This window comes from Heteronotia binoei, chromosome 15 (assembly GCF_032191835.1).
Source record: "Heteronotia binoei isolate CCM8104 ecotype False Entrance Well chromosome 15, APGP_CSIRO_Hbin_v1, whole genome shotgun sequence".
In the NCBI taxonomy this organism is placed as follows: Eukaryota; Metazoa; Chordata; class Lepidosauria; order Squamata; family Gekkonidae; genus Heteronotia; species Heteronotia binoei.
Genome location: NC_083237.1, coordinates 35720358 through 35745684, shown reverse-complemented (window position 1 = coordinate 35745684; position 25327 = coordinate 35720358). Strand labels below are relative to the sequence as shown.

At 45.1% G+C, this 25327-nt stretch overlaps 1 protein-coding gene across 1 annotated transcript; it reads right to left on the bottom strand.

Annotated features, from left to right (window-relative positions):
• Window positions 1-2172: 2172 nt before the first annotated feature.
• LOC132584537 (soluble scavenger receptor cysteine-rich domain-containing protein SSC5D-like) lies at window positions 2173-24890 on the bottom strand. The gene is made up of 11 exons (XM_060256442.1): window positions 24692-24890; window positions 19507-19533; window positions 18238-18552; window positions 16242-16355; window positions 13796-14110; window positions 12909-13112; window positions 6543-6857; window positions 5581-6052; window positions 4676-5226; window positions 3162-3317; window positions 2173-2720 (listed from the first exon to the last, which is right to left on the bottom strand). The coding sequence occupies exons 1-11, from the start codon at window positions 24792-24794 to the stop codon at window positions 2317-2319; spliced, it is 2976 nt and encodes a 991-aa protein (XP_060112425.1). The 5' UTR covers window positions 24795-24890; the 3' UTR covers window positions 2173-2316.
• Between the last annotated feature and the right edge of the window lie 437 nt (window positions 24891-25327).

Here is a 25327-nt window from a genome sequence, read left to right as displayed (position 1 = left end):
CATGATGCTTTATGGAAAGAAATAGTTCCCTGCTCCTGAGAGTGTACAAACACCAACACCATGCAAAGTTTTGGCCCTGGAATCAACATGCAAGTCTGACAAACCCAGGATCAAGGTAAGCCTTTGCGTTCACTTTGTTGTTATGATTCCATCTTCATTCCCACTGAAGTCACTGGGGGGGAAATCCAGCTAATGTTAATAACCTGTCTGTGCAATCTTATGCAGTTCAGCCTAAATGCATAGGCTGAAATTGGAGTAACCCTGCCCAGGATTGCACTTAGTATTGCATGATTGCATCTATTTTTATTATCAAGGTGAATGGGGTGATTTTGATAACTAATTTCAGCTTTTATTATGGCCAACTTTTGTCAAACAAGGATTCAAAGGCTAGTAAAATTAATGGCAGTATCTCTCTTAAAAATCATCCATCTAACTAGCTGATTCAGGGATGGTTTACAGTGTTGTCATAATCCTGTTAAGACTGCAGGCAGGGGATTTTGAACTGTGAGAGGGATTAGTTAGCTAGACTGCATGGTGCATGATGTTGGGATGCCACCTGGAGGCTAGTTCAGGAAATAGATTTTCTGCCTATAAAACAGCCTAGTGTTTAACTGAGTATTAAGAACACTTCCAATGGATTCATTCATACCTGCCAGTTACTGAAAACCCCAAAAGGGACATCACATGTGGCTAAAATTCCAGAGTCAGCAAGGTAGCAGGATTATTGTGCAAGGAATGAGCAGTTGTTTCCCAGCAGCTGCTGATTATTTCCCCAGCTGGAGAATGGAATATAAATCCCTGGTTAGTAGCGTTGCCAGGTCCAATTCTGTGTAGGTACTCTTGTTATTCCAGATGGACTGAGTAGCAAGATGCTGTACTGGAATATGCTTCTGTCTTTTCTAGGCCTCCCAGTTATTAATGATTGGGGGAGGATGTTTTGCACAGAATTAGTGTCAAGCAGTTGGTTGCATCAAAAGGTACAAAGGCCAGCTGACAAAAGGAAAATTAATGGAACGTTACCTAATCTCATATAACATCCATGAATGCCGCCCCCCCCCCCTTAAATCAACCAAGCTTACATGCAATTATTCAGTCATTCATATGAAAATTTCTTTGTAGCAGCCAGTACCCAAATGACCATTGATTCTGCTTTCTTTCTTTCTTTTTTCCATGTGGAAATTGCCAGTAGCCTGCCATTTTCAGTTTCTTAAAGTCCATTTATGTTTTTTGGTAGCATCCTATCAGATACATATTAACATGTTCCTGTTAGTTATTAAAATTGTGCTATTTAGAACTGTCCCAGCAAAGTGTGTGGATAAGGACAGAAACAATATTTTTTTCCTAAATTCTTTTACTGTGTATGGAAGATAGGGTGCCAGCCTTCCAGTAGGATCCTCTGGAATTACAGCTCAACTCCAGACTACAGAGATCAATTCCCCTGGAGGAAATGGATGCTTTGGAGGGTAGACTCTATGACAGTGTACCCCCTGAGGTCACTGTCCTCCCCAGACACCACCTTCACATCTCCAGGAGATTCCCAGTCTAGATCTGGCAACTCCATCCCCCACCAGTGTATGTGTGTGTGTTGGGGGGGGGGGGGTTCTAGCAATCCTAATGGAAGTTTGATCAAAAGTAACCTAAAAGGCAGCTATCCTGGGTCACTGTTCTCCTATAGTCTCTGTCTGCATATGGCACACTTGGGGTTGCATGGGTTGATCTTGAGGAATGAGCCCAGCAGGTTTGACTATAGATAGCCTTTTGGCCTTTTCTAAGGCTTGGATCCTAGATCCTTGTTTAGCTTGCACTTCTGTTTGTCAGCTGTAGAGGTTGCCCTGCACTGTAAAACGTACTTCCTCTGGTGTCAGGCATTTCCATTCACACATAACCAGAGTCTTTCAAGGTTCTGAAAAGTGGGTGGGATGTACTCTACATCAGAAGACTGCCTCCACAGTAGACAAATCATTTTCAGTTCTGTTGGCCCAAAGGTGAAAGCCAAAACATCAAGAACACAATCCATGCAATAACTTTTTATTAAAACCAATCCAGTTATTAAGACCAATATAGCAGTGTGCAAGCTTTCAATTTTGTCAGAACTCTTCATAATTTTTTTTAAAAAGAAGATGGAAAAAAAAGCAGATTTTTCCGGGTCATGGTTTTGCGACTTGCTCATGCCAGCATACAGTAGGATCTTCTGGCACACAAAGAAGAATCAGGTTTTCTCAGTGGACCAACAGGAGTGCTACCTGAAAGAAGGTATAAGAACCATAGTCTGTGTGGCATGAGGGGCAACGTCCTTGCTGTACAGGAAGCGCTGTTTCATTGTATGGGCGGCTGATTTTGAATTTCACCCTCATTCTGCCTGCAGGGTACTGAAGAAGGTGAGGATGGGACTGGCTGCATCAGGGTAGGCAGCACCCTTACCAGCTGGTGCACAGAAGTCACCAGCTCAGCCAAATTGTGGGCCAAGGCCTCCAGCTGAGAGCCCTGTTGCTGGATGGCTGTAGAGAGGGAGCCCAGCTCCTCACGAAGACCATCCATAGCATGGACAATATTTCCCAGGGCATCTGCTGAACAGCAGCAGTCTTGATGCTGTTTCCTTGGCTCCTGCCTAACAGGGCAGCCAGCAGATGATTCACTGAGTTGAGTAGGGAGGATGGCCGGTTCAGTAAATGGTGTGCTTGTACCGGATGTCTTGGTCTGACCCAGTGTGGAGGCAGCATCTGCAAGAGATGAAAAATAACAGAGATAACTATGCTGTGCCACTGACATCCTACCCACAGGAACCCAAAAGGAATAGCTCCATGAAGAATAATTACTATGATGCAATCTGCAGGAGCCTAATGTGACACGGCCAGATAAACCTACAGAAGCATCACTTAAGTTGGCTTTGGGTATGGCCAAAGAGCAAAGCTAAATAAGAAATATTAACAGAGAGAATTCATCTGAGAAAACAGATAGGCCATGGAGGGGTTTGGACCAAAGAGGCAACCACAAGTCCCATTTTAAAAGTATTTGTAGGACCACTGCTAGGTTCAGACCTGGGGCAGGTGTCACAGCAGTGTCACTACGAAAGCTACAGGAGGGTGGGGAGTGCTTTGTAATGCTTCCCATCAAAGGTAAATCTTCATGAGATATGCAAGCGCTACATCTTTGGATCTTACCCGAGTCTCTCTCAGTGACTTCTGAGCTCAAGCCTTTCTCAGATGGACTGCCTATGTCAAATGCATGCAGCACTGGACTTTGGGATATCACATCATTCACATCTGTTCCATCCCATGAGTCTGAGGCACTGGGAACAATGGTGGACTTTGTTTCAGCTGGAGAAGGAAAATGTGGTTAGGAAAAGTGGGAGTGAGGGTCACACAATCTAGAAAAAGCAAGTCAGAGGTGGGCTTTGTTATGATTGTTGATAGGATTGCCAATTTCTGGGGATACCTAGAGACCTTCTCCTACTATCATAATTGAGCTCCAGATGACCAAGATCAGTTCCCCTAAAGAAAAACGGCTGCTTTGGAGGACTCAATAGCACTACACCCTGCTGAGGTCCCTCTCCACCCAAGACCCTGCCTTCCCCAGGCTCCACCCCTCAAATATCCAAGTATTTTCCAACCTGAATCTGGCAGCTCTAGTTGTTGAGGATTTCATGGAACTAAGACATTCTCCCTGCCATCACTGTTATCTTCCATCTCTAAGGGCACTGATTTTCAAAACTCTTCTAGGGCTGCCTCCTCAGGGTTGGGAAATTTTGGATGGAGCCTGGGGAGGCAAGGTATGGTGGAGTGACCTCACCAAAGCAGCCTTTTCTCTGGGGGAATTGATTTGTGTAGTATGGAAATCAGTAGTAATTCTGAGAGGCTGGCAACTGTAGTTATTTATTTGCTTGCTGCAGAGCTCCCCTTCCTTTTTGCTGTTTCGTGGAGTGTGTAGATCTGCACTTTTTGGAAAGAGAGGTGATTCGACTGTTAGTTGAGAGGGCCAGTTAATTCTCTGTTGAAATGGAGGTTTTGGGTTGCAGATACTGTGGTTTGTGTTTACATTTATGATGATTTAAGCAGGCTAGTTATAAGCAGCTTTTAAATATTCTAGGCAAGTGGAACAATCAATGTGTATAAACAAGGGACCAACTACCAACTCCGGTCATTGCCAAGGATTCTAGGGCACCTCATAGAGGACATTCCTGTTGGATTGATCACTGCCCCGTACAAATTGACAGCTCATTCTAGAAGTGGGCTGTAGGTGTTCAGGCTCTGTAGATGCCAGCAGAGGCCCATTGCTGGCTGTTTATAGAGGCCCATTCCATAACTGCTGCAACTTCAAGATGTATCAGCAGCTGTTGACTATCAATACAAAAAAACATACAGAAGCTGAGAGATGCCACTCAGTTGGTATCTGCTGATGACCTTTCCATGCAACTATCTTTTCCCTTGACAGGTGGCACCTTCACCTGCTAGCTCCCAATCTATTTCAGGTGAGAAGGAAGACAAGTCAGAGAGTGAGAATCTGCTATTTGTCTTCATTCTCTCTCTTCCATGGCTCCTGAGTCCACCCTCCCTTACTTAGGAAGGAAGAGGAGCAACAACACCCACCACTATCTCCTTTGTCATGGGGACCCACTGAAGGTTTCTTTCCCAGGAGCCCTTGATGTCTTGAAGCCAGCAGTGGGGCACTTCCTCACCTATGGGCCTCACAGAATGGTGATCTTTGTTCAGTATCTCTTTCTGCTTTGGATCTGAACTTCCTTTCAAGTCTGGGACTCTGGGGCTGGTTTCTTCCCTGTCATTCATAGGTTGTATGTTCTGTGTGGCTGTTTGCATTTCCATCTCTCTTGTAGCTTCCATACTTTTTGAGGGCAGGAACAGTTCCATTCCTCCATGAATGGCTGACTTTGTTTCTTTCTCAGATTCCCAAACCCACATGGTGGAGGCTGGCTGACTTTCAGCAGGGGTGTTGGTGGGTTCCTGTGTGACTGGTGGCATCCTGGTGGTGTCATCCCACTGGACTTGAGTCACTGTCTCCATAGCAAGCTGTGTGTCTGGGAGAAGTTCTGTTCCTGAAAAGCTGGTTGGTTCAGTTTCTCTCTCAGATTCTGCAACCCAAATGGCAGTGGCAGGTTGAGTTTCAGAGGAGGAGTTACTTGCTTCTGCTTTTTGTGTGACTGTAGGTTCCTGGGACATGTTGTTCCATTGGATGGAAGGCACACCCTCCACTGTAGCCTGGAGGCCATGTCTGAATGTGACCATTCCTGGAAGACTTGGTGGATCAGTTTCTCTCTTAGATTCCAGATCCCAAATGGTAGAGTCTGGTTGAGTTTCCGCAGAGGGTTTGGTGGGTTTCCGTTTGACTGGTGGTGACCAGGGGTCCCCCTGGTCCTCAGTCACCATCTTCTTTGTATCTTTGAGGTCTTTAATGACTGGGATAAATTCTGTTCCTGAAAAGCTGGTTGGTTCAGTTTCTCTTGCAGAGGTAGACTGAGTTTCAGCAGAGGAGCTACTTGGTTTTGCTTTTTGTGTGACTAAAGGTTTCCTGGACATGTCCCACTGGATGAAAGGATCAGTCTCCACTGCACCCGTTAGGTCTTGCGTGTGCATGACTGTTCCTGGAGGGCTTGGTGGCTCAGTTTCTCTCTCAGATTTCAGATCCCACATGGTTGAAAGTGGCTGAGAGTTGACAGAAGGATCTGTGGGCTCTGGTCCATGAGTATGTGCGGGTAACCTTGTCTTCAGGGCACTGAGTGACTCTATGTCATGAACATCTTGCAGAACCTCTTGGCCTGGGGTCATCTCCTGTATATTCCAGTGACTTGTTGGTGCTTCCTTCTTCACCTCAAGCTCCATCTCATTTGTGGGTGGTAGGAATATCTCATCAGGGTGCCATGGATTAGGAAATTCCATCTCCCAAGGAGGAGGTAAACTCTGTGTAGGAACCTCAGCCACATCCAAAGTATTTTGTAGCCCTGACTCATCTGCAGGTTCTGGCCCCCGTGTGGTGAGGATCAGTTCAGCTATACTTGAATCTGTGACAGGTTTTGGCAAAGACAGGGGCTTCCATGTGCCTGAAAAACACAGAAGACTTGTCAGTGCTGAATTAACAGGAAACAACTGTGTCAAGAAACACCTGAAGAAGAGCAGCTCTGAGCAGACTAAAATACACTGGACAGAGCAGTGCTGCCATTGAGTTGCTTTTTTATATATATACAGGCAGCAAAACAACACAGAAAACACTAAAATGCATGAGCTGACAGCGTCATCTGGAATCTCAGGGGGTGTGTATCTGGAATCTTGCGGGGGGAGTGAATGAATGATTGTCCATTCGATCCTAAAATCCTAGTGTTTTCAACTCTTTTTCAGTTGTTTCCAAACCCCACTCCCCAGAAATTTTTGTTATTGTCTGACGCCATAAATTCAGACTGGATGGAGTAATTACAGAGCTTTTTCCAGATGGTGAGTCTCTTTCTCTGTTTTTAGAGAAAGGCCCATGCTATTTAGAACCAGGCAAATGTGCTCACTGAATACGACTGGACAGAAACTGAGTAGCTGCCCCACCTGTGCAGATGACAGAAGCATCCTCATGGTGGTTGCAATTGTGCTGCCCCCAGGGCTGGGATTGGCAGTGCTGCAAAGTAGACTCTTTCCCCATGCAGTTGACATCATCTAACCAAATGGGTCCAGTTCCTGGTCCATATCGTGCATTTCCAGGGCTGAGAAGTGGAGCCCCGCAGTGCAGCTCACGACACACAACAGCAGCATCCAACAAGTCCCAGCTATCATCGCACACGGTACCCCAGGAGTCTTCATGCAGAACCTCCACCCGTCCAGCACAGGATCCGGAGCCTCCTGCCAGCCTCACCTGCCACTGGCCTGAGATGTAGAGAGTGGGAAAGGGAATTTGTTAGATCAAGAAGTTTCAAAGCTCCCACATCTCACGACTTGCTTTGGCTGTCTATCTACTCAAAGACTTCTAATTCTCATAAACCCAAATATGAACTCAAGTTGAACAAAAAATGTGGATATCACAACTGTGCTGCCTCCCACGTATAAAAGTAAATAAGGTGCAAATTCTTTGACTACTTAGCAATAGGAGCCCTGTTCCCATCTTCCCTTGAGAAGCATAAAGTGACAGGCCAGGAAAAGAAGCAACACAATGAAAGACAGATGAGCAAATACCGTGTAAAAGATTGGCTTCATGTCCCTGCAGGGATGAAACATGTGACAGATGTCTCATCTAATTAACTGAAGGTTCTGCATAGAGTAGGACTGAATATATCCTGGCCAACTTTAGAAGAGGGGAATTTACTCCCATCTTGACCCAATGGACCTGAAAGCCACCCCCCCCCCAAAAAAAAAACCCGAGCTGAATAAGAAAATTATAAGTGGTGTCGTGCGTAATTTATTTTTTGGCTTTTATTTTTTTTCCCTTATGATTTGAACAGTTGTGACAAATGGATAGTGATGGGCAGGTTGTTGAAGCTAGAGAACTACTACTCATGCAACTGCTTCAAATGCAGAAACCCATCCCATCTCCACTGTTTTCTAATCTGGATTTCAGACAATAAATATAGTCAGCTAAGAAGACAGAATTCCAAGCTCTCTATTTGCCAGCTCCTCTGGGGAGGAGGGGAAATAATGGTAGTTTTTGTTTTACATATACATCTATTTATTTAAATACATGAGAATCTATAAAATAACTAGCTACAACAAAAATTGGCTGGGATAGAGGCAACAGAACCATCATCATTATTACTATGATTATAATGCTTTAATTTTCTCAGCTCTATGGAGTAAATTAAACCATTCCTGATTAAACCATGTGTTTTATGTTGAATTCTCTTGGCTTTACTGGCAATATGTCATATTTCAAGAATTACAGCTTTGGGAGGCTAAACTGAAACTTTCCACAGTTATTGCTAGCTCAGCAATAATAATAATAATAAATTTTATTTGTATCCCGCCCTCCCCACCTAGGCGGCTCAGGGCGGCTGACAACATTTTATGCATATACAATAATAATATAAACTTTAAATTTAACAATAAAAACTTTAACATTATAAAAACCAGTTAATATATTTAAAAATTCAGATTACAGTTAATTTAAATTAATCTGGCAGCAATGGTCAGTCAGTCAGTCAGTCACATTTTATTTGTATCCCGCCCTCCCCGACCAAGCGGCTCAGGGCGGCTAACAGCATAAAATTCAATACATACATTATATAATAAATAACATTTGAAGACAAATTAAAATCCATAAAATTCTAAAAACATGAATACATTTAGTGCTATTCATCAGCAAGTTTACTTGGCAATTTAGTAGTATCAGCTGGTAAAGGTCATTTGGAACAGGATGGTTTTGCAGGCCCTGCGGAATTGTTCAATGTCCCGCAGGGCTTGCATTTCCTCTGGGAGTTGATTCCACAGCTGTGGGGCCAAAACTGAGAAGGCCCGAGTACAGGTACTCTGGAGTCTTACCTCCTTTGGGCCAGGGATAGTCAGCAGGTTCTTCCCTGCTGACCTCAGTGCTCTCTGGGGTTCGTGGTGGCATTCTGACGCTGATTTCTGCCAGTTTAAATAATTCCATGGTAATGTAGGTCCTTAAAACAGGACCGTGCTGGCGGGTCCTTAATTCACAGCAATTCAGCGGTCGATGTATGCTTGTTTAAAGAGGACAGTCTTGCAGGCCCTGCGGAACTGATCAAGGTTCCACAGGGCCCGTACCTCCTCCGGAAGCTGATTCCATAGGGCAGGGGCCACAGCTGAAAAGGCCCGTGCTCTGGTATTCTGGAGCTTGACCTCTCTCGGCCCAGGGATAGTCATTTTATTTTTTCCAACTGACCTCAGTGCCCTCTGGGGTTCATATGGGGAGAGACGGTCCCTCAGGTAGGCTGGTCCTCGGCCATACAAGGCTTTAAAGGTAATGACCAACACTTTGTACCAGACTCGGTATGTAATTGGCAGCCAGTGCACTCCGCGCAGCCCGGGCCGTATGTGCTCCCATTTCGGGAGCCCCAACAATAGCCTGGCCGCCGCGTTCTGCACCAGCTACAACCTCCAGGTCCGGCACAAAGGTAGCCCCAAGTAGAGGGCATTACAGTAGTCCAATCTTGAGGTGACCGTTGCATGGATCACTGTTGTGAGGTCGCGACGCTCCAGGAAAGGGGCCAACTGCCTTGCCTGCTTCAGATGGAAGAATGCTGACTTGGCAGTGGCTGCTACCTGGGCCTCCATTGATAATGAAGGCTCCAGTAAAACACCCAGACTCTTTACCTGGCGCGCTGGTTTCAATGGCGCGCCGTCGAAGGCTGGGAGAGCTATTTCCCCTCCTAGAGCGTCGCGACCCACACAAAGGACCTCTGTCTTCGCTGGGTTCAACTTCAGCCCACTCAATCTGAGCCACATCGCAACAGCCTGTGAAGCCTGATCCAGATTCCCTGGGGCGGAGCCGGGCCGGCCGTCCATTAGTAGATAGAGCTGGGTGTCATCTGCATATGGATGGCAACCCAGCCCAAACCTCCGGGCAATCTGGGCAAGGGGGCGCATATAGATGTTGAACAACATTGGGGAGAGAACTGCTCCCTGAGGCACACCACAATCTAGTGTGTGTCTCTGGGATCGCTCCCCCCCAATAGCCACCCTTTGTCCCTGACCTGAGAGGAAGGAGGAGAGCCATTGCAAGGCCAATCCCCCAACCCCAATGTCAGCGAGGCGGCGCATTAGCAGCTGATGGTCGACTGTGTCAAATGCCGCCGACAGGTCTAATAGCATCAGTATCGCAACACCGCCACGATCCAGTTGCTGCTGGAGGTCATCCACCAAGGCGACCAGCACCGTCTCCATCCCATGGCCCAGTCGGAAACCAGACTGGCACGGGTCAAGAACGGAAGCGTCATCTAGAAACCTCTGTAGCTGCAAAGCCACTGCCCTCTCAATGATTTTACCTAAAAATGGTAAATTAGACACCGGACGATAATTCGCCAATTCGGCTGGGTCTGCTGTACATTTTTTTAAGAGAGGGCGGACCAATGCCTCTTTCAGAGGTGTTGGAAAATGCCCCTCTGCGAGGGATCTATTTATGATGTCCCGTAAAGGACATCTAAGCTCCCTCTGGCAAGATTTAATCAGCCAAGAGGGGCAAGGGTCCAAATCGCATGTTGTTGGGCGAGCAGCGGAGAGGATCCCATCAACTTCCTCCAGGTTGAGTGGGTCGAAGTGATCCAATACCAAACCCGAAGACAGGCACGGAGCCTCAGTTTCACTCACTGTTTCCAAAGTGGTAGGCAGGTCTTGGCGGAGCAATGAGATTTTATCTGCAAAGTATTTCGCAAATGCCTCACAGCCAATCTCCAATTCTCTAATATTTGGTTTGCCTTGTGGCAATGTTATAAAGTCTCCAATTATTCTAAACAATTGTGCTGGGCGTGAATTTGTAGATGCAATCTTGGTTGCAAAGTAGTTCTTCTTTGCAGCCTTGACTGCCATCTCATAAGACTTCATAAACGTTCTATAGGATGTTCTCATTGCTTCGTCCCGAGTATGTCTCCACTGCCTCTCTAGTCATCTGAGCCCTTGTTTCAGCTGGCGCAATTCCAAGGTGTACCATGGGGCCAGCCTAACACGAGGGCGCAGAGGGTGCCGAGGTGCTATTTCGTCGATGGCCCTGGATAGCTGGTCTTGCCAGGTCTCCACCAGGCCATCAAGGGAATTGCTAGTGGGCCAAGGATCCCTCAGGGCCGTTTGGAACCGTTCCGGGTCCATCAGGCCCCGGGGGCGAGCCAAAATAGGCTCTCCGCCCATACAGGGTTGGGGTGGCATCCCCACATGGGCCTTAAGGGCTAGGTGATCCGACCATGGTACCGCTTCTACAGCGATATCGTTCACCAAAATCCCGGACGCAAAGATCAGGTCTAGTGTGTGCCCGGCCTGATGCGTGGGAGTTGTGACAAATTGAGAGAGCCCCAGTGTCTCCATGGAAGACACTAGGTCCATCGCCTGAGTGGAGGCCGTGTCGTCAGCATGGAAGTTGAAGTCACCCAGGACCATAAGCCCCGGAAACCTCAACGCCCAGCCCGCCACTGCCTCCAATAGTGATGGTAAGGCGTTGGCTGGTGCGTTAGGCGGACAGTACACCAGCCAAACTGCCAACCCCTCTCCAACATCCCACGCATTCAATACCATCAATCTTTGGGTCAAGTCAAGGTCTTCTTGCTGAAACACAACTATCATTGGAAAGCACTTTGCTATGCACACTTGTAGCACAATGCTACATTTCAAATTCAAACACCAGCAAGATTCTTGTATGGGAGGTATGAAAGGTGCAAGGTACTTGGTAATGCAAAGGCTGCCTTAAGGACCAATCTATTTGAAAGAAAGCGTGCATATTCAAAACTCTATTTTATGGTGCAAGTTCAAATGCCAATTTAACCCACACAATTGTTTTGAGGGAGGCCAGGAAAGATGTAAAAAAAGAGAGAGAGAGCATTCTGTGGCATCTCCTTTGAGCATGGAGATCTCGCAATTAAAAAGCAGTGTGGACTGTTTATGGTACTATTCTTCCCTTGAACTTGGGATACCAGCTCAACTTATATACTACTTTTAATGAAAGGAATAATGGGGAAGAAAAATATAAAATACATTGTTATGTAATAGTACAGCACTTAAATACAAGGCTAGATTCCACCACCACCACCACCCCCCCGCGGATATGCCATCAAAAAAAAGAGAGGTTGTCTTATATTTGCTTACAAGTTATCCAATAATTTTAAAAAAATGTATAACATTTTAAGGGGATCATCTTACATTTAGGGTAATATAGAAGTAAAATTGAATTGAGTGGAGAACTATGCAAGGCCTACTATGGGAAAGTCATGTAGGCTAGGTGAGATGTGCTGTGACTGCAAAAATAAAGAAAAGAAAGTAACATCAGAAGTGGGAGAAATTGGCCTAGATCAGCCCTTGACCAGCTGCAGACAAAAGACAGCAGAAAGTCAGTTTCACTGGAAAATTCCAAGTTTTAATTCTAGTAGTGTATATTCATCAGGGGGGTTATAAATGTGTTTGGGAGAAGTAACCCCCCCCCCCATGATTCTGCTTTGCTATCTCCTACAATCAACAGTTTGAAAATTAGTTTTTTGTGTCTTTCTTTGGCAGTTGTCTTCCTTTCAAGTAAATATGATAGCTAAAGTGAGGCTTGTCAAACATTGTATTGTTGTTATAGTAGCTATGATGATGATTTATTGTCAACTTGACTGGTAGATGATGATGATGATGTTCTGCAATTCAGGATCTAGCCAAGTACTTGGGAACTGCAGGTGTATCTTCACAGGATTCTTGCTGTTCCAAGCAACACTGTCTTCTGGAGCTGAGCTGGTGCTATTTGCTCAATGCCTAGAATGTCCAAATGTTTCTAGAGTATTCTAGGCACTGCTCCAGGGGCTCCAAGGACAACTAGCCTGATGGTAACCTTCTTCTCCCGAAGATACTTTTTATTCTTAGGTCTTGGTATTTTGTGCTCTCCTGTTCTTTCTTTTCGATTCTGCTGTCTTCTTGGACTGCCATATCAATCAAAACTCTATTTCTCACCCCCCCACACACAATTGTGCTTTCATAGGTGTTACGCTCCAAGTGTTTATCTGTTTACAAGTCCCAAATAATCTTTGTTTCATCATTCTTTTATGATCTTGTCTGGTTTGCTCTCCTAAAAATTTCTGATTGATGGTAAGGCATGCTTCTTGCAAAGATTCAGTGCAACATAGTTGCAGCTCTATTATGACATTTTTTATAGTCAGTTTGGGCAATTTCACTGTAGACATTGGCCATGTGATGATGATAATGACTGACATGTTCATAACAAGAAAGAGTGCCCAAGCCAGTGTTAAGGGGTTCATAATAAAGGCACCTACCTATTTGCACTTTACTGACCTGCTAGTATTGCTTCAGAATGTCCTTCCATTGAGCTCTTCCCTGTATGCCATGATGCTTCATGAGCTACAGATTCTGCCTGATACCTTGTTGGTAGAGTAGGACGTGGAGATCTTCTAGAGGATATTGGTTGGGGTCTCTGTGTTGCCATGGTCATTGCAAGTATGGCCAGATGTTCTTCCACCATTGTCAGTGGCATCTCATCTGTGGGGAGAAGATGCATTATGTGACAGGTCTCACATCTAACTAATAAAGCAAGAGCTACATAATAATTTAGAATATATGTAATGTTGCTATAAAAATAATTGTAGCACCTTTCCAGAAGCTGAATATACAAAGGGCACAACTGCCATACCATTAATATCATACCACTATATGGCTCACACATTAAAAAAAATATCCTGAGGAATGTAGTACTATGAAGTATTGATGCCTAGTGAAATTATGTGAGCCAATGGAAACCTGAGATGGCAGAATGTAGCACTTCAGACTTGTAAATGTGGGATGTGATTTTGGAATGCTCTTCTGTGTATAAAATACTTTAAAAGATCCCCCCCAGCACACTGGTTTTAGTCTAGCCTTATTACTGCTTTGCTTGTTTTCTGCTTGAAAGGAACTATTTACCCCAGAAAGTGTAAATAATGTGAACCCTCACCTGCATTAGGGAGCAAAAAATCTACTATCTCAGTACTCTACTATTTTATTTCCAGTTCTTTCAGCTGCATGAGTAGACCAGGCCTGAACATTTTCTTGTAGACACTTCTTGCCTCTCACAAAATTATAGTTCCCACAATTCCTTGGGAAACACATATGACCATTCAATCAGATGCAGTATATCGTGTGGAAATAACTACATAAATATACAACCCCTGTACAGCCAGTCTTACCTGAACACACAACTCCAGCATCTTCATTGTGGCGGCAGTTGTGTGTCCCCCAGGGGCTGGTGAGGCACTCTGTCAATGTTGACTCTCCACCTTGGCACTGCACATCATCCAACCAGATGACATCATTCCCCTCACCAAAAATGGCACTACCTGGAGCTGCCAGAGCCTCTCCACAGCCCAGCTGCTGGCAGACTACAGCAGCATCTGAAAGTCCCCACATGTCATCACATACTGTCCCCCACTGCCCCTCATGAAACACCTCCACCCGGCCAGAACAGCGACTTCTGCCACCTATGAGGCGAAGGGCAGGGCTACCTGTAATACGGAAGAGAAAAGGAGTTAAACACAGGTTATAGCAACAAAGGTACATTTGCTTCTTAGCTGATGTTGTGTTAAGTCTTGTGAAGCAACCTCATGGAACAATGGTTGGAAATCCAGCTGGCTTTCTCACTTTTCTATAGCCTCCCTCACACATAGTTTTTGTCTGTGTAAGTCCCATCATCCCCCAGCATAGCCTTTTATGTGGTGAAAGGGAATCCCTCTTCCTTTTTTTCACCAAAAGAAAAGTTACATGGATACTACAGGGGTCAAGCTATAGCAAATAAAATGATATCAAAAGGAATATTTATTAAAAGGTGTACACAGAAACATACCGTATTTTTCGGACTATAAGACGCACTTTCCCCCCGAAAAAGTGGGGGGGAAAGTGTGTGCGTCTTATAGTCCGAAGGTACTACTTTCGGGGGGGGGGGCGATCTGCTGCCTCTTCCTCCGATCCGGCGCTTCCCCACGCCTGCCTGCCTGGCTCCATCTTCTTCAGGCAAGCGCTGGGATCGCTCCACGTGGCCCCAGCGATCGCTCCCTCCCCCCTCCGATCCCAGCGCTTGCTTTAAACATCACAGCTGAAGGCAGGAACACAGGGAAGTAGGAAGCACCCGCCCTCTCCGCAAATGCAGCGCTTTGCGAGCGCTGGCTGTGGTTAGGGCAGCGTGCTTCCTCCTTGCCTGTGTGCCTGCCTTCAGCTGTGATGTTTAAAGCAAGCACTGGGATTGGAGGGGGGAGGGAGCGATCCCAGCGCTTGCTTTAAACATCACAGCTGAAGGCAGGGACACAGGCAAGTAGGAAGCACGCTGCCCCCTCCACAGCCGGCGCTTGCGAAGCGCTGGGGCCACGTGGAGCGATCCCAGTGCTTGCCTGAAGAAGATGGAGGCAGGCAGGCATGGGGGAAGCGCCGGATCGGAGGAAGAGGCAGCGGATCGTCCCCCAGGAGGAAGGTGCGTCCTATCCTCCAGAGCGCCTTATGGTGTGAAAAATACGGTAATTAAAAACATGAACTTTGTGTGGAAAATTATTACAATTTATAAAAAGCTTGTTCTGGATTATTCTCTATGTAGCCTGATATCCAGGTCCTATGTTTTAAATTATAATTTATGTACACTTTAAAATAAATATTTCTTTTTACATAAGTTTATTTGCTGCAGCTTGACCCTGTAGCATTCATAGCGCAGTGGAAGTCAAAGGAATGTAGTATGGTTGTCCCTTTATAAATTGTGTACTTTTAGAAATACAAAAAGCCCAAGCCCCTCCAAATCAGAAGCTACCCCTGCTGAATTTTGCTATTGTTGAAAATACAAGAGAAGCAACACTAAAAAGGTGCAACCCTTTTCAAACCTTCCTTTCCCCACCAAATCTTTGCAACCCAAACCACAGAATGCCACGATCAGAATAGGCAAAATAAACTGCCACGGAGTGCCTGCCAGAGAACATAGATTTAGATACCTCTGAAGGTGCTTGGTAACTTGTGTCCTTGCCACAAATGCCATTTTTACCACATGGAACCTGAGTAGAAAAGTTTCCTCTGGCCCAGAGATTCTGGGTAGCTCTTCCAAGTCAGCACTAATCAAGATGAGAGACCTGACTGGGCTCAGTGTAGCCCCTCTACCCCAGTGCTGGGTTACCAACCTACAGGTGAGGCCTGGAGTTCTCCCAGAATTACAACTGATCTCCAGACCACATAGGTCAATTCCTCTGAAATAAATGTCAATTTCTAAGGACAAATTCTATGAGGTACTATAAAACCTAAGAAAATTGGAGGTTCTAGATTGAGTTTAAGGTTGCCAGCTCCTGCTTGTGAAATTCCTGGAGGTTTCGGGAGTACAGAGGAGGGGACCTCAGTGGATTATAATGCCATACAACCCACTCTCCACATCAGCCTAGATCTCCATAGCCTGGATGTCAGCTGTCATTCCAGGAGCTCTCCAGGTCCCACCTGGAGGTTGAGAACCCTATATCACATCCTCTCAGGCCTCCCCAATCTCAGCCTCCCTAAGGCACCTCTCCTAATTTCCCCCCAACTGAACTTGGAGACCCAATGCAGTGTCTTTAATGCAATTCTAGAGGTGGCTATTTTGCAGGTGAACCAGGTTCCGGATGCCTGCATACTCACCCTCTGCCGGTACAGAAGGCACTGGTCTTGTAGTCATTACTGCCTCCATCTTGTCCTCTTTGACAGTTGGAGGAGGAGAAAACGCAGTGAAAGGAGGGAAAGGGAAACGCTGAACTGTTAAAGCAGAATGGGGAGAATTCAGTCAGGCTTGTTGGCCGAAAGAGCTTTGACAAGCTAGAGAACCATTTTACTTCAGGGATAGGACAGCAGCTATTAAGCACAAACCTCACAAGCAACTGCTGCTAATAGGCACTCAGCCAGCTGGATACATTTTTTCCCCTCAGGGCCAACAGGATTAGGATGTGAGGCTCTCAACTAAAGGGGAGGGGGGCTCCTGGGCTGGCGTTTGCTGCTACAAGAAACAACTGCACTCCATCTTCACTTGCTGACTGCTTTAAGTGGGACCATGTGACGGCTCTCTCTGTAGAAACCAATTTGTTTGGTGTGACCTGCTATGTGGAACTTTTGTCAGACTCCTGCAAGGAAAGGAGGTAAAGATGATGTAGAAAGCCTTGCAAAGAAAGAAAGGGACTCAAGCTTCTCAACTAAAACCACTCTTCCCTATAGATACAGGGAGAACAGCATATGTTCTGAGATTGGTCCAATATTGTGTATACTGAAGGATATTAGTATTGACAAGCAGTGATCCATAGGAGTCCAAGGAGATGAGGTGAGAGTGACCTTTTTTAAATAAATAAAGCAGTTCATATACTGCCTTTCTAGTTTTTGTGCTGGAATGTTTAAGGTTGAATTCACACAATTTGAACAGCAAGCATCATTCCCTGATCTAGCAGCTCCAAGGGCAGGTTGCGATTACTCAGCACTTTGAGGAAATGTATTTTTCTCATACACTTTCTAGAAATATGTCCCAATCAATACTCCCTCTAAGATGTGGACTCTCGTGAGCAAAAATTCTACTTTGTGAGCTACTGGCATTAAAGTTGTGAGCTAATGCATAAATTACTTTGCTCTGGGGATATTTTTCCTGCGCTAAGACAAAAATGTGTGAGCCAGAGGCTAAAAAATTGTGAGCTAACTCACGCTAACTCACCTTAGAGGGAACACTGGTCCCAGTGGTCACATCCTGAAGTTAGGGTTGCCAGGTCTTACCTGGGTGGCCGTGGAGGTGGGGGATGTGGACTTATTTCCATAGAGTTTTTTACCAAAATGCCAGAATGTCCAAGCACAAAATGCCCAGTGGAATAGCATCCCCCAGAAGTGATGCTATCATGCAGGGCCCATCAGGCGCCAATGGAACCCTTCAGGGGCTGAGTTCCCCTCACCAGCCAGTAGTGTGCCAGTGGGTTGGAGGCCCTGAAATTGGGGGAAACCCTGCCTCCAGTGGGAGGTTGGGAATAATAGCTGAAATTATTTATTTTGTATATTGGTGTTCTACTTTTCTCCTTAGCGGGGCCCCAAAGTGGCTAACACTATGGAGGAGAAAAACAACAAATACAGCAACAAAAAAGAAACAGGAGGCAAGATTCCAATTGCTAACTGTATCTTCTCCCTCTGCTAGCTGACGTTCTGCCCAGGTCTACACTCCAGTACTCAGGCTAAGAGCTGAAGGGCAAGAGTCCTTTCATTTTTGCCCTTTGGCTTGTGTCCAAAGGCTTGTACTTCTGGACACCCCTGGCCTTAAATACCTGTGTGCAGAGAGGAAAAACAAACTGAAGGTGTTACTCAGGTTCTGCTAACTAGAAGGATCTTCCTCAGTTCATCACCTACCAGGAATGAATCTGAATGGTGTAGTACAGGACTATAGCAGGGGAAACCAGGAATCAAATCCTCACTGTACCATAAAGTCCAGTCACCCCATCAGCTTAATCTAGCATCACAAGGTTGTTGTGAGGGGGACCACATACGCTGAGCTCTCAGAGGAAGGGTGTGATAATTTAATAAATCAACTCCTGGCAGTGTGGCAAGATGTTTATTTCTCCTTTCTCATCCTGTGGGGCCAGAATAGCAGTGAAGTTTTCTGTCATGGCAACCCCACCTGAACAAATGGCGCTGGCGTCCTCCTCATGGGTGCAGATGTGCTTGCGAAAGCCTCTATGGCGACAGGCATGGAGGTGCTGCTCGGTGCCCTGGCAACGCACCTCGTTCAGCCAGATGGGACCAGTGCCTTCACCAAACCAGGCTCCATGAGGTGCGGAAAGAGCCTCCCCACAGTCCAGTTCTCGGCACACCACAGTCGCATCCAGCATGTCCCACTCATCATCACAAACCATCCCCCATTTGCCTCGATGAAAGACTTCCACTCGTCCTATGCAGAGATTTGGAGATCCTGACAGACGTATTGAGAATGGGTCTGTCGAGATAAGGAGAGGTTACCGGGCTACAGAGAGATCTGTCTGTTCTCTCCTCCTTTGAGAAATATTAATTGTGAAGGCTGCCATGCCAATATGAAAACTGCTCTACCTTCATTCCAGCCCATTTTTATTTTCAATATCCTTGTGTCTTAAGATAAGTCTCCCCAAGCCAACAACAACAGCAACCTTTAATGGCATATGACAGCATCATAGACAAGCAAGGAAATAGCAGTGTTTCCCCAAGTAAAAAACTTGAGAGGTCAAAGAAACTGATTTGGAGTGGTGGTGATGGAGGAGGAGGAGAAGAAATGCCAGCCCAGTAAGAGTTGCCAACTTCCAGGTGGGGCCTGGAGATCTCCTGGTGTTACAGTTGGTCTCCAGATGACACAGATTAGTTCCTCAGAAGACAATGGCTGCTTTGGAGGGTGGACAATATATCCTACTGAAGGCCGCCCCTCAAATTCCACCTTCCCCTAGGCTCTACCCCCAAAATCAGCCTATCACCCCACTGCAGGTTTCAACTGATGTTCCTTGCCTTGGACAGCAGAGGAAACTGGCCTGAGATGTGCAGGTAGCCAGAGTCAACACCAGTAAGATCTTTAACTGGTCTTAACTATTGAAAAAAAAAAGTCAAAATAGATTTCCTATCACAAGGATTGGAAGAGAGCAGTACAAAAGTTTGCTAGTTCTCACAACAATAAGTGCACTCTATTAACAAAATAAATGTGTTATTTCTGTTCTATTTCAGCATCATTTTCCTCCATTCTATAAATGATATATTAAATGTGTTTAGCAAAATCCTTGCTCCCTTAATAATGGACCCCACCAGGCCTTCACTTTCACAGATCCGTTTTCCTACAGATGCCCCTATCATCAGCTCCCAAGACAAAGTTGTATCTCACTGAAGGGGCAGATGAGCTGAAAAAAAAGACAGGGATTCCTAGCTGTTTTACCTGTAGCACAGAGCTGAAGAAAGGCAGCTGAAAAACAAAGGAGAGGGTTGCAAATCAGAACAAGTTTCAGTTTCAGTTCGCTTTATTACGGTCCATGACCAAATACACAGCACAATGCATGCCAACAACAACCACATAGAAATTGTAAAAATCAAGATGGACCTACATAGGTGAAACGTAAGATATTTAAAAAATAAATGTGAAAATAAAATATAGGACATTAGTATGAATAATGAAATATGACAAATAATACAGTAGTGGTCAAACATCTTCTAGCTTAATAAATATAGTACATATAATAAAAAAATTAAAAATTATACAGCTCCAGAAAAAATATTAACTAGAATACACTGATTAAAATTACAATCTGTTACCTCGACATTAATTTGTAAGAACCATAAAATGCAATTTGATTGCATGGGAACAAAATTTGGCAACTTTATGCATAGTCTTTGTATTTATAACAGTTTCAGTAGCATTTGTGATGGTATACAGAGTACTCTGGCATTTAAGAAAAGATAAAATACAAGCTTGGAAATATTCAAAAAACAGTCAGTTCAAGACCCCTTCTTTACATAATCCTCACGAATTCTCCTAGCTGCCGCCATAAATTTGGCACAATTACCGTAATTGTGAATTGGGGGTTAAAATCTGATAACAGTGTATTTCTGATTTTGAAATCAGAAAACCCGAGACATCCCTCCAACAAAGAATAAATGTACCTGGCTCGTATGCCAGGGTATAGGCCACACCCAAACAAAACATGGTTAATCGTTTCAACTTTATCTGCACCACAAGGACAAACCCGCTCAACCATAGGCACCTTTCTAAAGCGGCCCTCAAAGACTGCTGAAGGAAAGATATTGCAACGGGCCATAGAAAAGGCCCTTCTGTGGGATGGTATTGTTAAAGTTGAGAGATAGGGGGCTGGAGCTAACACATATCTCCTTTGAGGGGGAGCTAGATAATCCGGGACCTTGGCAATATCATTGTCTCTCAATGTCTTGTAGTCTCTGTTTGACTATGGCCCTGGCTTGATCCAGGGCCATTATCTGGAGAGATTCAGGTGAAAAGCCAAGCATAGACAATTTCTGATGGATGGCTCTAACCCAAGAGGAACAATAACTATCCTTTAAAATCAACGATGTGATATTCGTGGGGCAATGGCTGAGATTAAGCCAAGTGGTGATTGAAAGTAGGCTCACCCTAGCCTCTATCCTTAGCAAGCCAGTTTCCAAGTGTAGTACTGCATTGGAAACGCAGGTTGGAAAGTGGAAAATGACTCTCAAGAATTTGGACTGAATTTTCTCAAGGGGATCAAAACTTGATAAGGATGGACCCAACATAGTTCCATAAGTGAGTTGGGGTATTGTTTTGGCCAAGTAGAGTTTTAATGCAACTGGTATAAAATGCCCCCCTTTCGTGAGAAAAAACCTAATGGTGGCCTGGGTTGATTTGTGACCAGAATTGGCAGCGTATTCGTGGTGAGCCTTCTTTGATCCTGAGGACTGAATCATGACCCCAAAATATTTGTAAATTGTTACCTGTTGTAGACTATGGCCATTTATATTCCATCCCCTTAGCCTGGGTTTTGGGCCAAAAGCCATTACTTTTGTTTTCTGATAATTAATCTCCAAGAGGTTATGATCACAATAAAGACCAAGTTGAGCTAATGCCTGTCTAAGGCCTACTGGTGTTCTAGACAGCAAGATTGTGTCATCTGCAAAGAGTAAGGCTACCAGTTGCCTATCTGCCAGGGAGGGGGGATGAGTATCGACTAGATGGAGGTTGCTGATCATATCATTAATAAAGATGGCAAAAAAGGGAAGGGGCCAGCACACAGTAAAACAGAAGGATCTATCTATCTATCTATCTATCTATCTATCTATCTATCTATCTATCTATCTATCTATCTATCTATCTATCTATCTGTCTGTCTGTCTGTCTGTCTGTCTGTCTGTCTGTCTGTCTGTCTGTCCGTCCATATGAGAAGCATTCTCAAATATCACTTTGTAATGGTAACGCTATTTAACTTCCTACTTACCTTGGTGGACCTTATAAATATGGCCACAAGTCAAACAGTACAGTTAAAACAATATAAAATCACACCATTAAAATTTACAAACAGAAGAATCCAAGTGATCACCTGCCGGGGGGGGGGGGAATTAACACACTTTGAAGTCATCATATGCCTAACATTCCTTCAGGTTAAAAAAAAAATCTTAGAAAATCAGAATTTATTGAATTATTTAGAAAATATATTTACTGCCTCTCCAGAGTCCTGCTAGAAGCACCTCAGAAAATAAGCACAATATAATAAAACCATAAAGACAGTATCATAAGCATTGTTGAGCAACAACTCATAAAACAACTCAATGACATAAAAACAGCATAAAACAAGAGTGAACAGGCTAATAAGATATCTATATTTTCTTAAGACATAGGCACACTATTAAAATAGCTTAGCTTTTAAAAAGATGGGCCCTTTAGTTCAAATAATGTAAAATGAAATGTTTGGGACAGTATAGCAGGCACCAAAAGGACCTTCATGGGAGAGGACATATATGTTTTTATGGTCAGCTGCCATGTGGCTGTGAGTAAAGTTTCCAAGTCCCACCTGGCGACTGGCAGGGGCCAGGAGGGATTTACTGGGTGGTCAGGAATCCATGCCAGAGACACACTGGCATAACTTCCTGTGCACACCAAAAGAAGCATCAGAGTGTCCCCAGCAGTGCACTCTAGTATTTGGTTTAACCATAGAATTTTCTCCAAAAGCCAGAGCATCCCCAGCAATCTGCTGTTACTTCCATGCACATAGGGAGTGGCATCAGTATGCTAGGACACTGCTGACCTGCCCCATGATTTTGGCTCCATTTCCCTCCCTGCCAGCCAGCTGAGAACCTGGGGTTCTTTCTGAGCACTGTGAACTCTGTGTCAGATGATACATATATAGAAATCGGTTGAAACAGCCATTTGAACTGAGGAAGATATATTGAAATGTCCTTTAATTATATCTGGAGCAGGCGTCTTTGGCTGATTTTTTCGATTGCTGTCTTCCCACACTGAAATGTTTTGGAAGTCTATGGACTCCTTGTACGGACTTAGATTTATGCTGGGGAGACAGTGAGATTTGCTAATGTTATCATTTGTACTCATATGTGGTATTTGGTGCCTGTGAGTACATTGTTGTTCTTGTCAATTATATTGTTTATTATATTTCTGGGCTGTTTGCCACGAACCCATTTTTTCCTGTCACTTATATATACAACGCATTTGTAAAGAGATGAATGGGGCGGTGGCTTTTGCTTAGAGGTTTTTTCCCTTTGTACTTGCTCACACTAAGTTCCCTTTTGCTTTTTTAGCCAGCTGAATGGTAGCAGGAAGCACCTGCTGGGGGTGGGCGGTCACCTGCCCTGAGTGGGGGTCTGGTGTCCTTAGCTGTGCAGAATGAGAAATAAGCGACGAGAATCTGAGGAGCCTGCTTCAGCTGCTTGGTTGGAGAACCAGCCCTGTTTGCTGAGCAAGATAATTTGACATGCTCCTGTTTGGAATAGGTACTAGGCACAGTTGTCTATCACTGGACTTCTGTTCTGATTCAACACATCTTGTCATTATGTGTGCTTGTCTCGTCAAACTTGAAGCTCAAATGTTCTTAAACATGGTAATCTTCATTAAATTAGTTGTGCTGCCAATGCTTTTCCATAATGCAATGCTACCTACCACACAATTCAGTCCTGTAGATTCTACAAACGAGGTGATTGCCTAGGGCACCAGCCTTCTGGGGGTGACAAATTGGGCATCCCCCATGTGACTCAGTGCAGGAGGAGGAGGCACCAGAAATTAGCCTTGACTAGGGTGCCAGACAGTCTAGAGCTGGTGTGGTCTAGAAAATGATGAAATATGACAGAACTGAAACTGACACTGCAACATGTAGCAACAAAGGAGGTACACCAAGTAATTTTTTTATTTCCTTTGTAATGTTCAGAATTGGGTGGGATGCCTTGTTCTTCTAACGACTGAGCCAGACCCTCACTGTGATACAATCTTTTGTGATACCAGATCACCTGGTATGCAATGAATCCTCTTTGGTTTAATGCTTTCCTACAGTCCTCTTTCACTGAATCTTGCCCATTTCCCTTCTTTATTACAGACCCCATGTATGGCAGGATCATGCAGGTCCCATGATCCCCAATATAGCCTTTCTAGGTAGTTAAAGGGTATTCCTTCTTCTCTTTTCCACAAGTGGAAAACCTTGCTAGGTCCAACCTACCATATTCCTACCTACAATCATTTGGAAGTGGCCAATTAGGGTTAATAGTCCCCAGCTGACAACCCCCAAGAGACTACTCAGCACTCTAATTGCACCTAACGACTTCCTGAGACACTGCAACATCACTTCTTGATGCCTAGCAAGAAGGGACATCACAGTCTTGCAGGATATGTTAGGATTCATCTGAAACTCTGTGTTAAAAACCATAAGAGTTTCAGGTAAATCCTAGAGTGCCCTTAGTTATGGTTACACAGGTCGCAGGCACCATTTCACCCCCCCTCCAATATCTCCCCCGCTACTTCAATGAGTACTGGCAGGGGACAGGAGGTTGCTGGCAGGTCTCCCCTCACTATCAGTAGTCAAAAAGCTAACCTGTAATAAAAACATCCTGATAGTCATTCCCTGACATTCCTTTTGGTGGTGGAAAGTGCTGTCAACCACAAATGATCTATGACAATTCCGTAGGGTTTTCAAGGCAAGAGACTCTCAGAGAAGGCTTGCCATTGCCTGCCTCCACATCACACCCCTAATATTCTTTGGAAATCTCCCATCCAAACACTATCCAGGGTTGACCCTGCTTAGCTTCCAAGGTCTGATGATACTGGGCTAGCCTGGGCTTTCTGGGTCAGCACAGGCATTACTTTTAGCCCTGAAAAACTCAGAACATATGCACCAGGCTTGACAGCAGTGTCATGCACACGTTTGCTTCCAGCTACATGGCACCTGCCTAAAGCTGTGAAGAGAGACGAAGCATCTTGATTCCCCCCCCCCCCCACACACACACACACCCTTCTCATCTAAACCTTAGTGTCCAGTATTTCTGGAGGCTTGGAGCCCACCCCACCACCACCCAATTAGGGCTAGCTGCCCACCAGGAGAATCACAGCATCCCCCAAGGAGGAGGGCAACACTTACCTAGAAGGAACAGGAGGCACTGCATAGTGGCCAGGGGCAGGGCCAGTGTCCTGACTGAGTCAGTGTGAAGGACGTGCTGCAGAGCAAGAGCCCTCTTTGACATAAGACAGAGGACCCAGGCAGTGAGTCAGTCAGGCAGAAAGGAAAGTGGAAACACCCCTGCTTGCTGTGGGCCGGGTGGCCTCCAGTCAATCTGCAGCCTCAGAAGAAGAGATTCTGTCTCAGAGTGGCTGATAGGAGGAGTTCCCACCAGGCCCAGCCCAGGAGAACATTTCTGACCTTTCTGTGAGGATTTTGGAAAGGAACTACACGGGTAGCACTTATGCAGCTGTGGATGTTTCTGCAAAGGAAGACTTCTAAGATGCGTCTCTTTGTTTCTGATAGTTTTTTTGTTTGTGGTTTTAATATTGCCCCTGAAAATGGCACTGAAAGTGTACCCTCCACACGTGTGCGCATTTCTTCCACTTTCTTCAGCTTCCTGCTTCATCTGTTATGTTCTCTACCTCCCCCCATACATCAGTTTGTCATCCTTTCCTGGCATTTTCTTCGTAACTCCAAGCATCACCTGTTGAGTTTCTGCCTGCCACAGAGCTATTAAAAGCAAATATTAAGTCTGCCAAAGAAAAGACAGCAACC